Below are 15,681 nucleotides of genomic sequence, written 5' to 3'. Positions count from 1 at the left end.
CCTTCTTCTTCTTGGGGGCGCTCCGACCTGCCAACACGAGTAAGTCAGGTAACAAAACCTAAGGGAGCTTCCAAACCAAGGCCGAAGAATTACCTGACGGGCCGTACTGTTGAAGAAATGCAGCCCAGGTACGGCATTCCTCCGCATAAGGTATCAATCTTTCCACCCACGATTTAACACTGTCAATAAACTGGGGTGGAGAAGCCCTCGCTCAAAAAAAAAATCACAGTGGCCGAATGGTCAAGGTCACGAACAGTCATGAATTCTGCAATAAAGGTACTCACGTTCTGGGTTCCATCTTTCCGGGAATCCTTCAGGGTTAGACACCAGGTGCTCCGTTCTGATGTAGAAGTACCTACGCCAGAAGAGGCGGTTGGCCTTGTCGTCATACTTAACTACCAAACCCTTCGTGCCACGGCTTTTCAATTGCAACATGGTACCCCTCAGGTAACCAGGGCTGAATAACTGTAAAATACGATGAACTGAGACGCCGCACTCAGCCTTAGCTGCGTACGTGGTTAGAATCCTGCACACCTTCAAGGTGTAAGGAGTAAGCTGAGACGGACACACATTGAAAAAACGGCAAATCTCCTCCGCTAGAGGGTAAATCGGGAGACTATAACCGATCAAAAACGGGTACTCGTAAAATGTGCAGTACCCAGGCCTGTGCACATTGGCATAGTCCATCCCAGCCGGAGCCATTTCCACATGGTCCGGAATGTTGTGTGTCGCTCGAAGGTTGCCTAGATGAGATTGCAATAAATCACTATGCTCCCTGGGAAGGGCTGGACTTTTCTTTTGAAAATCCTTTCGAATATGCATTTCCTTTGGGAGGACGTTGTCTACAGTAAGGGGAACGAGGGTCTCTTTCACTTCCTCCTCCTCACCGCCAGAGGAAGGCGGAACCCTAGATGGGTCAGTGTCCTTGGTCTTTTTACCACCTTGACGACGTTTTACCATGATGATTCTGTTGGGGAAATAAGGCACTAACGACGAGAAATATGACTTCAAAGAAGTGGAGGAGTCTCACACGAAATAACGGTTACAAGAAAGAAAGGCAAAGAAGTAAACCAGAAAATGTTTTCCAAAGGTTCGAAAGATGAATCAGATTGAACCTCTCCCCCATTTATAGGGTTAGGTTGCGCAGAAATCGAAGAGTCATGATTCAAAACGTGCGCGGTAAACCAAAATATCACATCATCCTTTGAACCGCCTCTGGAGTAAGTATAATAGTGACGCATACAGGCGATGACGTCATTCCGAAAAGGAAGCCACGCGTCAGTGGCTCAACAACGTCATATATTTCACCTCATGCACGTTGCCGCCCCAGGTCGAGGTCAAATTCTCCTAAGGCGAGGTTTGCATTTCCGCCCATTGAAGACACCTACCGAATGCGTCTCCAACAAACGGAGGGACTAACTGTATAGGGTCAAATTTGACTGTCAACGTCTCTACGCCAATGGGTACGCCCAGTGAGTATACGTCAACTAACGTAAGGGTACGACTTGGACGTGGGGACAAAAGCGACATCGTTTAAGACTCAGTGTCTTCACTAGGAAAACGTTACCTATTTTTGTATCTTTTTGATTATTTCGAGGGAGGTCTCCTACTATATAAGGGAGACCTTCACATTGTAAAAGAGGATTCTGGAAGAATACAACTCTCTCATTTTCTCCTACTCTCTCTCTATCTCTATCTCTAACGAATACTTTCTCTTGAGTTCATATTATCATTTTACACTATTAGATCTACAACAACAACTTCATTTTTCATCTCTAGGTCTATTATATTTGATTACGATTTACCCTTTCCTACTTTTGATTGTTTTTAAGCTTGCAAAGTATATCGATAACTTTTGAGCCAAACAACTACCATCAAGATATTCCCTCATCGGTAACACTTATTAGTTAATTATTTTATTCCCTAATGTAGGAGTAATAGGAACCAAAACTACCATTGTAAATAGTTTTCCACGGCAACTTTTAATTCACTGTTTTATGTCTAATTCTAGTTCACTAGTCATTGTCACGTTATTGTTTCCTATTGTCATCATTACTAGTTGGCCAAAATAAGTTATTAAAAAAAATATACAAGAATTAGTTGTACCTGAGCAAAGGAAATTTCCTCTCCTTTGTTGGATAAAGAGAGGAAGCAACAAGCAATTTGCTCCTCGGTAAACTCTTATTAATGTTGTCAATGGAAAAATAATTCCAAGCATCTAAATCTCTTAATGTACCGCGGCCAATTCTTATCCCGAAACCTTTTTATTTAGGGAAATTACCAGCTATGTCCATTTATAAGTAGTTCATTACAAAAATTGGCCAATTGATAAAATATTATTAATATTAGCCAATTAGTTATTTGTAGCAAAAAATATCAAATTTGTGCTTTGTTTTGAGTGGGTATTATTAGAATAGATTGGGCACAACTTAAGAAGCTTGAATCTCAGTTTTGGGATGATTTGGTGAAGTTTTTAGGTGGTTTGAATTGAAAATTCGAAGTAAAAGCTGAACATGAAAAAAAATGATATGTGTATCACACTGTGTATCATTTATGTATACATATGTATCATATTTGTATCAATTGTGTATCACATGTATATCCATGTATACCTGTGTGTGTGATACATGTTTGATACATGTGTCGCAGAAGACTTTTTTTATCTCGATTTAATTACGAATTTTGATACAAAACCAATCCAAATCACCTCCAATCTTCCTCAAATTTTGTATATTGACTTATCTATATATTTTCAATGAATTTCAACTATACCCATTGAAAAAATTCCTATTTTGTTTAGATTTTTGGAATATTGTATATATTTTTATATTTCATTGCCTTATTTGCTACCCTGTCCATGAAATTTCCTTTCCGTCTTGTATCTAATATTGCTAATCACGCTTAAAAATATGGAAGGTGATTTTTGCATGTGATTCTTTGAGAGAAAGAACCCTATTATTTGGTTTTTCAATTTTTGTTGGCTAGTTTTGGTAAGTCTATGACTAATGGCTAGAGGTTGGTAAGTTGAGATTTATTTGGGACATTTATGTAAGTTTCCCTTTTATTTATTTACTAGATGAGGAAAGGCCCGTATACGGGCCTAACATTACAATTTTATTAAAATTATTATTTGTTGGTGTTTAATTAATTAACTTTTATGGTTTAAAAAGCTATATTTTTAAAAATTACTCTTGAATATAAAAAAAATTTAGTTTGAAATCGTCTTCAAATAGTATGGATAGATGAAAATCATTTAATTTTTGTTTTCAAATTGCTTTAAGATAGTATGGGTAAATGTGAAAATCTTCTAAATATCGATACTTCTTTTTGTTGTTGTACTATTTAAAAATTAATTTTTTTTCTCTATGGAAACTTCTATTTGAATAAAACAAAATTAATAATTATCCAAAATGAGAAAAAGATTGGAAATGAGCATTTGCACTCACAAACAGTCTAATCAACACATGCATAGTGCATTTAAAGGACAGTTGTGGCTAGAGGAATATGGGGTCCACGTGTATTTTGTATTTAAGAAATGCAAACATGGAATTTTTATAAAATGACATATATGTCCTTGATCAACCATCTTTCCTTTTCTATATAATAGAAAATTTGGTTTGCCTCCTCTAATAAATAAAAACCCTTAGTACCTATTTTCTCATCTTACACGTGGGATTCACAAGGTGGGGCTAGGCCCATTAGGTTCTTTTTTTGTTTATTTAATTATTCATTTAACACCCTACTAAGTTAATTAATTTATCAACAATCATATGTGATACTTGTAAATTTGGTCTTACTAGCAAATTAATAGTACACTATTTTATATATATAAATATATAACTCTCACTTACTAGCTTAGTATTTGACCCAATAGCTATAAATAATAATTGATTCTCTAATCCAATAATTAATAAGTATATTAAGATATTTCGGGTTATTACAGTTCGAGAAATACGCCGCTAAGGCCCTCGAATTACGGATAACAATTCAGAGGAAAGAATCAAGGGATAAACAGAGTTGTAATCCGCATGTTTATCAATAATTTTTTTTTATTTATAGTTGTTTATAATAGCAGTTTTAATTTCTGCACAAATTTATTTGGCAAACACTATGTTAAGTTGAATATGTTACATTTGCATCTTATAAAACCAACTCTATGAAATATGGTATTTAAGGCTTGAAACGATATGGGATTTCCCATATTCGAACGACTCTAACTTTGAGATTCTATTGCATCGAGTTGCTCAAAATTTGGTTGATTTCATGAAGTGTTGTAGCCATATTTGCAAAGTTTTGTATTTTGCATAGAGAAAAAAGGGAATGAAAAAAGAAAATAAAAGGAGGAGCCGACGTTTGGGATATTTTCTAAGTTATGAAAGTTAGGTTTTGATGTCCACGTTTGGGAGTCCATCTCCATGTTAACTGAACTGGAGTAATTATATTTTTTGGATTTTCAGGATAAATATTTTTTTAAAACTGCCCAAAAACGTGGCACTCCATCGCTTAAAAAACTTAATCAGTAATTCAGTGAAATTTTGTAAGTTGTTTTCTATTTTAAATATTTTTCGAATTTCTAAATTTATTGGAGGTTTGTCCTAAAATTTGATACATGTTGATATTTTATTGTGATACTTGGAATAATCACATTGATATGCTTCTGCTTTTCTATACCATCCATTTTAACTTATAGCCCGTTTGGCCAAGCTGCAAAAATCAGCTTATTTTGAGAAGTGCTTTTTTTTAAAAGTGCTTTTCTCAAAAGTACTTTTGGTGAGAAGCAGTTTGTCTTTGGCTAATTAGTTTGAAAAGCACTTCTGAGCAGCAATTAGTGTTTGGCCAAGCTTTAAAAAACTGCTTCTAAGTGTATTTTTCTCAAAAGTGTTTCTCAAAAAAGTGCTTTTGGAGAGAAGCTACTTTTTTCTGCTTCTCCAAAACTTCTGGTTCTCCTCAGAAGTACTTTTTTTCCTTCCAAAAGTTTGGCCAAACACCTCAATTTTTGGCCAAAAGTGTTTTTGGCCAAACAAAAAGCACTTTTGGCCAAAAAGAAGCTTGGCCAAATAGGCATTTAGATTACATATTTTGCTTTAAAATATTTTTATAATATTTAAAAAAAATATTTTAACATTTCGTTTGACTAACTTTTCAAACTTTTTTTATTATATTATAATGAGAAAAATTGTAATTTATTATACTTTTTATATAATTATAAAATATTAAAATTTTAATTTTTAAAATATTGAGTTGAACTAATTTAATTTAGCATTAAATTTTAGTTAAATTGACTCTTATCAACTAAATGTGTCATCTAAATTAAAATGGGTGTAATAGATTTGGAAATCAAGGCCCACGATTCACAATAGCTTCGTTCTCACCGTAATCTGCTGGAGAAGCAGCTGAACTTCACCGATTCCATCACATTTCTGCTTCAACATTCATGGTATGTCCCTCTCTTCGGTCTCTATCTTTTTTACTTTTTTTTTTGGCTACCCAAATCGAAATGAATTTTTTTTTTTTTTTTTTTTGTGAAAAAATGCCTTAGATGCATTTTGATGCCTCCTTCGTTTGTTCGTGTTTTTTGTTGAAGGATTTTGATTGCGAATTGATAAATTCAAAGATGGGGTTTAAGGTTAATGTTTAACTGATTGGTAATGGCCATTGTATCCTATATAGAAGTATGAGAAGAAACCCTAAATTACATTTGAGTATATTATAGCTTATGCAAGTTGGTATTTTGAACCTAAATTCCTAACCAGAACTCCTAAATTCATATTCCCAGTAGCTTCTTTTCTCTGTGTGTGTGTGTGTTTTACGAGGAATTTATGTAGTCTGCACTTGTACTTGAAATGAAGCCTTTTCAAGGAAAGCAATTCTCTTTTCAGGAAAAAGAAAAGATTTTTACTTTATTACTTTGGAAGGCTTATGTATTTTTATGTAAATTAAATTACTAGTACCTAAACTTTGAAAACAGTGTAGTTAGAGATGTCTTCCTCCTGAATTTCCTCCCCTTCATGGACAAACACATACACACCAAAAAGGGAAAAATTGTTTTTGTTTCTTCCTTTTTTAACCCCATTTCCTTTAGTATCAGGTTGTAGCAGTTAAGTTTGTGAATAGTTTTGTGCTCTCTTGATCTTATGTTTGCATTCTATAACCTGCTTTTCGTGAGTTTGGAAAAGTATACCCCATCCGAGGCCCAGGAAAAGAGGAGGGTTGTGGAAGATCTGCTAGAGCAGTTGAGACTGAGTATTTTGCGATCATGATGCATAGACCCATGCATGCACTTATTGCAGTACAATAAATTCTTTTACCTTGTCAGAGGAAGGGAGGGAGGGAGGGACCTAACTAAGATGAATCATCTGAATACTGAAGAATAGAATGGGACAGATACATAGTATTCAGATTGCAGACCTAATGTAGTTTTAGAGTGAGTATAGTTGATTAATTGGTTGAATCCTCTCTCTTAGTTTTTGAGGCTGCCTATTAATCCCTATATTTGGTTTCGTAATCCTCTTTCTCTTACTACTTAGATTTGGTCAAAAGGAAGGTGAAACAGTATGGATAAATGTTGCTCAACAGTTCACCGCTTCCTGTGCAATATGTCTTACTTTGTACAAATCCCTACTTGAATTCTGATCAGTGTCTGCAGATATTTGATGCTTGAAGCAGAAATATCTGCTGCCACTGGAGTGGGCGGGCACAGTTTCGCTTGAGCTTGCCAATATCTACACCTCTTGTTCTATGTTGCCTGATCAATTATAGCCCTACTGTGTGCTGATGGACATATTGATTGAGCAATAATTCGATGCATCCAATTTAAAAAGATTCCCCCTATAACTTGTTGCACCTGTCATCTTCATCTTAAGTAGTTAAATGCAACCACCTTTGTGATAATATGTGGACCTAGATTTACAAGTTCTTGTGTTGTAGATTTTGATGTTTATCTTAATGCTAATAGTTCTGTCTCTTCGCAACTTTATCGGTATGATCTGTATAGTTTTGAGAGGTCCGGTCTACACTTTCACAACCCATATATTGAAGTCAGCATTTTATGAAGTATCTTTTCTTCATGTGCACATTCCAAAACCATCTTATAGACTGTTTCCAAACCATGGCTACCAAGCCATAAAGCCGTGATACGGGTAATCAGTTGCTTTCGTTTCCTCTACTAGTGCTTTGCTGAAGAAAGTCTTTTGATTTTCTATAGTTTTTTTGCCCGCCGATTTGGTAGCTAAGAGAGTGATGACATAAGTAAGAAGGTGGTACAGATAGACTTCTTGTCCCTTGTTCTTCTTCTTGGTGGTATGCACTAGCTAACTAACTAAAACAATAAGAATATATTCGTTGCATCTGTATTTTTTAGAGTTTGACGGAAATTAGGAGTCTGTTAAGGATAGCAGCTTCCTCCATCTTTCTACTATAGAAGAAGTGCATGGGCAAGGGCTGAAGGAAACACTTGAAAGGGTTTCGACTATCGGTTTCAGTCCTTACATATGGATGACTGAACAAAAAAAGCTTGTGAAGGAATTGACCCAAAAATAATATCAATTAAATTATCAAATTGTTGAACAATTTGGTAGTAGCAGGAAGAGAATGATGAACTGTTGCTTCTGTTTTTTGTCAATATTGCTTTTTATGCTTGCTCAATCTCTTGTCTGTTATGAGGGTAAAATTACTGACTTGTGTCATGTTCTTCTCACAGGCACCTATAAACGGCATTCTTTCTCTGCAAAGGACTGCATTAGTACTGCGTTCTAGTGAAAGATGGGGCCTATATGGTAGGTTATTTAGCACTCAGGCTGCATCAACTGCTAGCAACCCCCAACCTACTCCACCACCTCCACCTCCCGAGAAGACTCACTTTGGTGACCTTAAAGATGAGGATCGTATTTTCACAAATCTCTATGGATTGCATGATCCTTATCTTAAAGGTGCTATGAAGCGAGGTGATTGGTACAGAACAAAAGACCTTGTCCTCAAGGGTTCTGACTGGATCGTGAATGAAATGAAGAAATCTGGTCTTCGAGGACGTGGTGGTGCTGGTTTTCCATCTGGTCTCAAATGGTCCTTCATGCCAAAGACAACGGATGGCCGTCCTTCATACCTTGTTGTCAATGCTGATGAAAGTGAACCCGGAACCTGTAAAGACAGGGAAATCATGCGGCACGACCCACACAAGTTGTTGGAAGGCTGTCTGATTGCTGGAGTGGGGATGAGGGCTAGAGCTGCTTATATTTATATCAGGGGAGAGTATGTGAATGAAAGGAAGAGCCTTGAGAAGGCTAGGAAAGAAGCCTATGAAGCTGGATTGTTGGGGAAAAATGCTTGTGGAACTGGATATGATTTTGACGTATATATTCATTTTGGTGCCGGTGCCTATATTTGTGGTGAAGAGACAGCTCTTCTGGAGAGCCTTGAGGGGAAACAAGGGAAACCAAGACTGAAGCCTCCATTTCCAGCTAATGCAGGACTTTATGGTTGTCCAACAACTGTCACAAATGTTGAAACAGTTGCTGTTTCACCAACCATCTTAAGGCGTGGGCCAGAGTGGTTTGCTAGTTTTGGCCGGAAGAATAATGCTGGGACAAAGCTGTTTTGCATCTCAGGCCATGTAAACAAGCCCTGCACGGTGGAAGAGGAAATGAGTATTCCCTTGAAGGAGCTGATAGAGAAGCACTGTGGCGGTGTTCGTGGAGGTTGGGACAATTTACTTGCTGTTATACCAGGAGGTTCATCTGTTCCTCTGATTCCCAAGAACGTATGTGAGGATGTACTAATGGATTTTGATGCACTCAAAGCTGTGCAGTCAGGGTTGGGGACTGCTGCTGTAATTGTCATGGACAAGTCAACTGATATTGTAGATGCAATTGCAAGACTCTCGTACTTCTATAAGCACGAGAGCTGTGGTCAATGTACACCATGTAGGGAAGGCACAGGGTGGCTTTGGATGATCATGGAAAGGATGAAAGTAGGTAATGCAAAGTTGGAAGAGATTGACATGCTCCAAGAGGTGACTAAACAGATTGAAGGGCATACCATTTGTGCGTTGGGTGATGCTGCTGCTTGGCCAGTGCAGGGTCTCATTAGGCACTTTAGACCAGAGCTAGAAAGGAGGATCAGGGAGCATGCAGAGAGGGAGCTACAACAAGCTGCTGCTGCTTGATTTCAGTTAAAAGGTTGGTTTTCTTCTTTTTTTTTAAGTTAAAAGTTGGTTTTTAAACCTTTCGGTTACGTTTATTCTATAATATTTGGTAGTAACCATGAATCCTCCATGTGATAAAACATCCTTCTAAAAAGTTGTGCCCTATTCAGTAAACTACTTTTTCTTTATATCTCGGTCCTTTTTTGGGAACAAATGGGTCTTTTTGATGCTCTTATTATTTGGGTTATTAAATAATATTTAAACTACAAAGTACTCCCAAGTTATTTGGTGTGCTTCTTACATGCGGGCATGTTTTGCCCTTCCTTTTAATGAAATTTATTACTTTACCAAAAAAATACAAAGTACTCCAAGGTAAACCTCTCAGGAAGTTCTGTCATTTGTCCTTTTGTAGTATTACTGACCTCTCCTTTGCCAATGCAGATCTTCAATTATATAGTAATGACAAAGCAGTATTTTTGTGCCAACTTTTCCTTTACCCAACCCATAAAAAGCAACTCATATAAGAGAAATAAAGAAAAAAGAAGCAGCACATTTCAAATGCTGCCCAGTCATATCACCGGTACTTCAGTGGATTACTGGATTTTACATGACAACCCTGTGCATGGGAATGTGGTGTTCTTTGAGTCTTGAAATATAGGAACAACAATAAAGCCAGAAGGATGCGACTGTAATATAGAGCTGATTGAACGTAGCAAAATGATTGAAGCAGAACAGAAATCTTAATCTTTTACAAGTTCCTTCTTCATGTATGAAGTTAAGGATATCTCTCGTCAATAGTCATTTTATTGTATTGCGACAGAGTCACTGTAACCAGCTCTTAGCCTTTTGGCAATATTAAGCAGTGACATCTAATTTGGAAGCATACACGCTTTACCCACTCCAATCATTGTTTGTATATCATTGTAATAAATTGGTTCCCCTAGGCCCTACCACACCCCTACTAATCCCCCCTTGCTTATTGTCTCCATCAAATAATGATTTCTATGCACCAGCTTGGGTATGTTACATGTACTTGTCATAGCTATTTAATAATGGTTTCGTTTCTCCTTTTTTCAGTTTGCTGTTTGATACCATGGAATAAATTTTGAAGTACCAGATATATGGAAGTTGGAGGGAAAGCAGGAAGCAAAGACAGCTGCTTTTTTCCCCTTATTGTCAAGCTTGTGTAAACTATTGTTACATTGTTGGTACAATGGGTAATTCATGTTTCAGAGCTAATACATCTAGGGGTCGTTTGGTAGCCTGTATAAGGATAATAATCCTGGTATAAAACTATGTTTTGATTATACAGCGTTTGGTTGTGATTTTCAAATCCAGCAAAGTTAATCCATGTATTGATTTTATACATCAATCTCTGTATAATTTTATCCCTGATGCAGGGTGGAATAACTAAACATGTATAGCTATACCTGGATTAATATTCACAGAGACCAAAATATCCCTTATTTAACACATTTCATCTCTGGCGCCTTCAATCCAGAGGCTTGTGTAACAGTCGGTTCAAGTCCTCCGTTCCAATTTCATACCTTTGCAATTTCTCTAAGGTTGTATTGTTGACATACTTCATATTCTGCAGGAAAGTGAAGAGTAGAATTTGTGGGGTAACTGCATTTTCGGAGGATGAGAATATATGCAGTTTACATATGTTGCATTGGCCAAGTAGCTATGTAAAGTAAGACAAATAGGACTTATAGAATACGATCATGTTCTTCTTCTGGTGGTTATATCAAAAGGCAAATCTGCAAATTCATAATGGTAATTTGTAGCCGATGGAATTGGTGTAAGATCTCTTTAGGACGCATCTAAGCTCTTACTGCAAAATTGTGGTTGGTCTTTGCGCACATCTAGCCCTCTTTGAAGCGCGTTCACCAAGAGTTTATGCTTCTTTACATTTTATGTAACCACATTTGATTGTAAACGGAATATAAGAAAGAAAAACTAAGTTTTGAAACAATGTTAGTCTTAAACAATCCTTAAGAAAGAAAAATGAACTATTGAAACATTGTAGTGTAGTCTTGAATAAGCCTTAAAAACAAAGAAAAGCTAACTTTTGAAATATCATAGCTTTAAATAATCCACGTAACATTTTTGTGGCTATAAAATCTTAAAATTAAAAAGTTCAAATTACAGTTATTTTTGAATCTACAACGATATCATTCTTTTTTTAACAGACTTAAAAAGGAAAAAGCATCATATAAAATGAAACAAATTGAGGAAAGTATTGTGAAACTCTGCACCCTTGCATATTGCATTAAGTTGATTTTAGAGGTGATAACTTGTTAGTATTAAATAACATTTTCCCATATATGGGAAAATGGCAAAATTATCCTCATACTCTATGATAAATAGTTCATATCTACCATCAAAGGATGTGGTGCAGTGGATGGGACTGCTCCTCCCTTAACCAGAGGTCTCGAGTTCGAGCCCTGGGTATGAAAAAATCCTTGGTAGGGAGCGTCCCCCCCCCCCTCCCGAATGGGGCCCTACGCGGCATGAATCCGAATATAGTCGGGCTCCAATACGGGTACCGGACACCTGGTGGGAAACCAAAAAAAAAAATAGTTCATATCTATTCTCCATTATACTTTCCATCCAAATTTAACCCCACTGTTAGGATAGTAAACAAATTTGCCCCAAGCCCTAATGTATGCCCATCAGAGCATTGGGACCCCTCAGTTAAAAATGCCACATAATTAACCTCAGCGCCCCCAATACCTGTCTTCCCCTTCGTTCTTCTTCCACCAGCAGCTCCACCACCCAAAAGCCTCAATTTTTCACCACAACAAAAGAGCTTCAAAACCAGAATTAATCAATAATTTTCACCCCCAACAGTATAACCAAGTAACTTAGATGGTTAAATAATATATTTGAGCACATTGCAATATTTTATTTAACTTGTTAAAATTTGAACTAAATTGCATTTCTAGGAAAAGCTATCCATGATCTCATAACATTATCCAGCAGAATTGCATGCAATTTCACAACATTTAGATTGGGACACAACATGATGCTTAGACTACGGAAAACAGAACCATAATTTAAGCAATTAATTCAAGTAGTGATTCACTACTCTACATCACTTACTTTCGACCAACATAATAATTGTTTTTTGATGAACTAGACTAACATTACAACTTAGTAGTACTTTGTCTCCCTATTTACTCAAATTTCATTTTCAGCCTATACAAAGGATGGTGAGAGTAAAAAGTCCGGCAGTGATCTCTTTAAAGGAATCCCACAAAAGGGACACCAAGGTTTTGGATGTTCATCCTCAGTGGTAGACTTACTGAAAGACTTGAAATCTGAAGGATATCCCGGCATTTTGAAAAAGGATGCAGGGGCTAATGTTGAAGCCCATCTCTGACAGTACATGCAATGCCATACAGGTTCAATTGGGCAGATACGCATAGAAACACAACATCGGAATAATTTATGGCTCCGACCATTTCCGGTATCGCACTTCACCCCGTGCAGACGGCGAAATCTGGAGAGTCAAATGGAACTGATGCTGAGCAGAAACAACATTCCTCCTCCTCTACATATTCATAGATGGAGGGAACTTGACTGCAAAAATAAGAGACATAGTGAGTCAGAATCAGCAATATCCACATCAACATATTACATATATTTGTCACAGTCAACTTGAATGCTAATCGGCAATAGCTACAGAATAAACGATCAGTCTAAAGAAACAATTACTAACACACATTAAATTCAAAGTTTCATCATTAACAACGTAGAGGTTTTGGTTGCATCAATGCGTTTTTTTTATGCTGGCAATGTGATATTAAACCCTTGATCAACTGGTTAAGATGGAATGCAAACAATGAGTAGATAAAAATGCATATTTCTTATCCATTCCTTCAAACCAATCAATGCTTGTATCTGGTTAAGAACTAGAGAAAATGAGCACCAATTGTAGAATACAAAATGTTATTCTATTCCACACCAAAAAAATAATTAAATTAGACGTAGCTAATAGTTCAAAAATGTAACATCACAACGTGAAAATATGAAGACAATGCAAATGGCATAGATCATGCGTAAGAGAAGTCAGGCAGGCATGTGCAGGGACTACCTCTTATCAACGGTTCGTACTTCTTCTCCAAGAAGTTCCAGTTGATCCTTTACATCTTCACCACAAATTGCAACCCACCGCTCCATCTGTGCTGTTCCAACAGGGACCTGATCACGCCCAATATACCTTATAAAAAGGACACGTGGACGTTGCAAATATAATCTGAGTATTTAGCTCAGAGTCGAACCCACAAGGAATTAACCTATCAATTACTCTCGTTTCATCTCTATCAATCATGAGCACTATTATTACCGTAAATATCTCCCGAGCAATCACAATAATTTACTAGACGCACTCTCCCGAGATACGCTAGCTGACTTTAGTTACAGCTCACTTTAGATTACACCCAAGGCTTCGTTATCCCTAATCCCGCCTTTAAACCCTCGGTTATTGATCCCTCATATACTTTGGGAGTGGTGTTGTTCAACAATTGACCTAAATATGCACTCTCTCCCGAGTTATGCACACTAAATAGGCACAGCTAATTGAGGATCCTGTCAATTAACTACAATAAGAACGTAGTTGAACAAATAGAGACTAAACCGGGCAAACTATATTAACATAACAAGAATTTCATCATTCAATAGGTTCCATCAAAACCTTAGACTAAATATTTAGCTACTCATACTAGTGTTCATCACAACAATATTCAAAGTCATCACAAATCGTAAAAACAAAAGGAAGAAAGGAAGAACTCGATGTTGAATTATCCTCCTTGCCTCTTGCCTCTCCTTTGCCTTGAACTAAGTTATGAAAACCTTGATAATGAATCTTTGGGCGAGCTGGACCCTCTATAGGTTAAGTGGATTTACCCCCGAACTTCCAAGTTTACCCCTGAAATATACTTTTCCGGAATTGAGCTAGCGCGGTCGCGCTAATGAGCGCGCTAGTGACCGCGCATATGCCCTATCATTCTGCCTCGACTAACTGGGCTAGCGCGGTCGCGCTAATGGCCGCGCTAGTCCAGGTCTCCATTTTAGCTCTTCTTTCTCTCGTCTTCCCACGTACTCAGCTTCTAGGGGCTTTTCTTGCTTCATTTTAGCTCCGATTACCGTCTTAAGTCCTCATTCATGCCAATGACTCCTGCAACGTGTGAAATTCACAATTAGAGCCAATTTATCATCATTTAACTATATTATAACAGTGAAACATGATCAAGCTGGGGCATAAACAATCACCAAATTACATAAATCTAGCCTATCATCAACCCAATAACTAGATTTACTACCCTTTCCATCAGAACCAGAGGCGTCATCAAGAAAGACAGTAAAGCTATAGCCAACCAGCCTATCTCTCAGTTCCATCTCACTATTCGAGTGAAGCTGTGTCCAATCCAATCTTTCATCTTCAGCACTGTTGAAGCCCTCTAAAAACTGCGATTGCCCATCAACTTTATCTGTCTCCACCTTTTTCAAGACTACCAGCTTGCTGATGATGTTGAGGAGTTGCAACTTACGTGAGGAGATCTCCGAGAGACATTTAATTGCTTCAGACAAGTTTGCAGAAACTCCAAACTGAGATCCAACAGAAGATTTCAACCATTTAATTATGATATGTTTCGCAAATATAGAAATAGACTGCTTAAAGGCCAAGAGTGCTGCTACAACATCCCAAACAACCAGTGGTTTATCCAAAGGTTCATGCTGATTTAATGACCATAGTATATTATTCTCCCAACTAAGTAGAGGAAATGTCCAGTTGCTGTCCTCCAATCCAAAGAAATTCTACTGCAGCTTTCAGGGCCCTGGAGGTTTTGAGCAAAGTGATGTTAGTTTCTAAAGCATTGCCGCTAGTTTATCATCTCTTTTTCCAAAATAGATTAGATGAGGCAGTTGTCAGATTATTTCTGGTCTTACGAATCCATAAAGGATGTAAGTCCTATTTTACAGAAGACAACAAATCAATAATCAACCAAGTATAGACATCCTTCCTTTGTTCAGGTAGATAGATTTGTGTATACTTTCAATTGCAAGATAGATCTATGTGTACTGGAAAGCAGCAGTTTCATGTAGCAGGTGAAGAAAACCTGTGTAGGAAAACTCATTGAGAAATATATTGGTATAGCTTTTACTCAAACCTATTTTTCCCTCACAAAAGATGAGGAAATGAACGAGGAAAATGAATAGAAAACTAAAAAAAAAAAAGATACTAGGAGTTGAAAAAAGAATCTGCCAAAACCTTCTTTTGTAAAAAGTATTATCAAGAGTAAGGACAAGCTTTTATTAGCCGATGATAAATCTGTGGCCTGTGAAATATATACCTAGATCCTGGTGAAAGTTGGCATCTACAAATAGGTAACAACAAACAGCCTAAAAGGGGAAATTAAATACCTTGCCTCATACATTTGATTTAGTTGCTCAGTAGCAAAAGCTCTTACCTGCACGTGTGTGTAATTTTTGTTGGTAGTATTAAAACAGAACATAAATGCATCCGGCACCTGAAA

At 37.1% G+C, this 15,681-nt stretch overlaps 1 protein-coding gene across 1 annotated transcript; it reads left to right on the top strand.

Annotated features, from left to right (window-relative positions):
- Window positions 1–5,379: 5,379 nt before the first annotated feature.
- On the top strand, window positions 5,380–10,612 carry LOC109240871 (NADH dehydrogenase [ubiquinone] flavoprotein 1, mitochondrial-like). The gene is made up of 3 exons (XM_019407551.1): window positions 5,380–5,437; window positions 7,700–9,173; window positions 10,217–10,612. The coding sequence occupies exons 1-2, from the start codon at window positions 5,435–5,437 to the stop codon at window positions 9,158–9,160; spliced, it is 1,464 nt and encodes a 487-aa protein (XP_019263096.1). The 5' UTR covers window positions 5,380–5,434; the 3' UTR covers window positions 9,161–9,173; window positions 10,217–10,612.
- Window positions 10,613–15,681: the final 5,069 nt, after the last annotated feature.

The sequence above is a fragment of the Nicotiana attenuata genome, unplaced genomic scaffold (assembly GCF_001879085.1).
Source record: "Nicotiana attenuata strain UT unplaced genomic scaffold, NIATTr2, whole genome shotgun sequence".
Taxonomy (NCBI): Eukaryota; Viridiplantae; Streptophyta; class Magnoliopsida; order Solanales; family Solanaceae; genus Nicotiana; species Nicotiana attenuata.
This window is presented reverse-complemented; position numbering and strand designations above follow the sequence as displayed.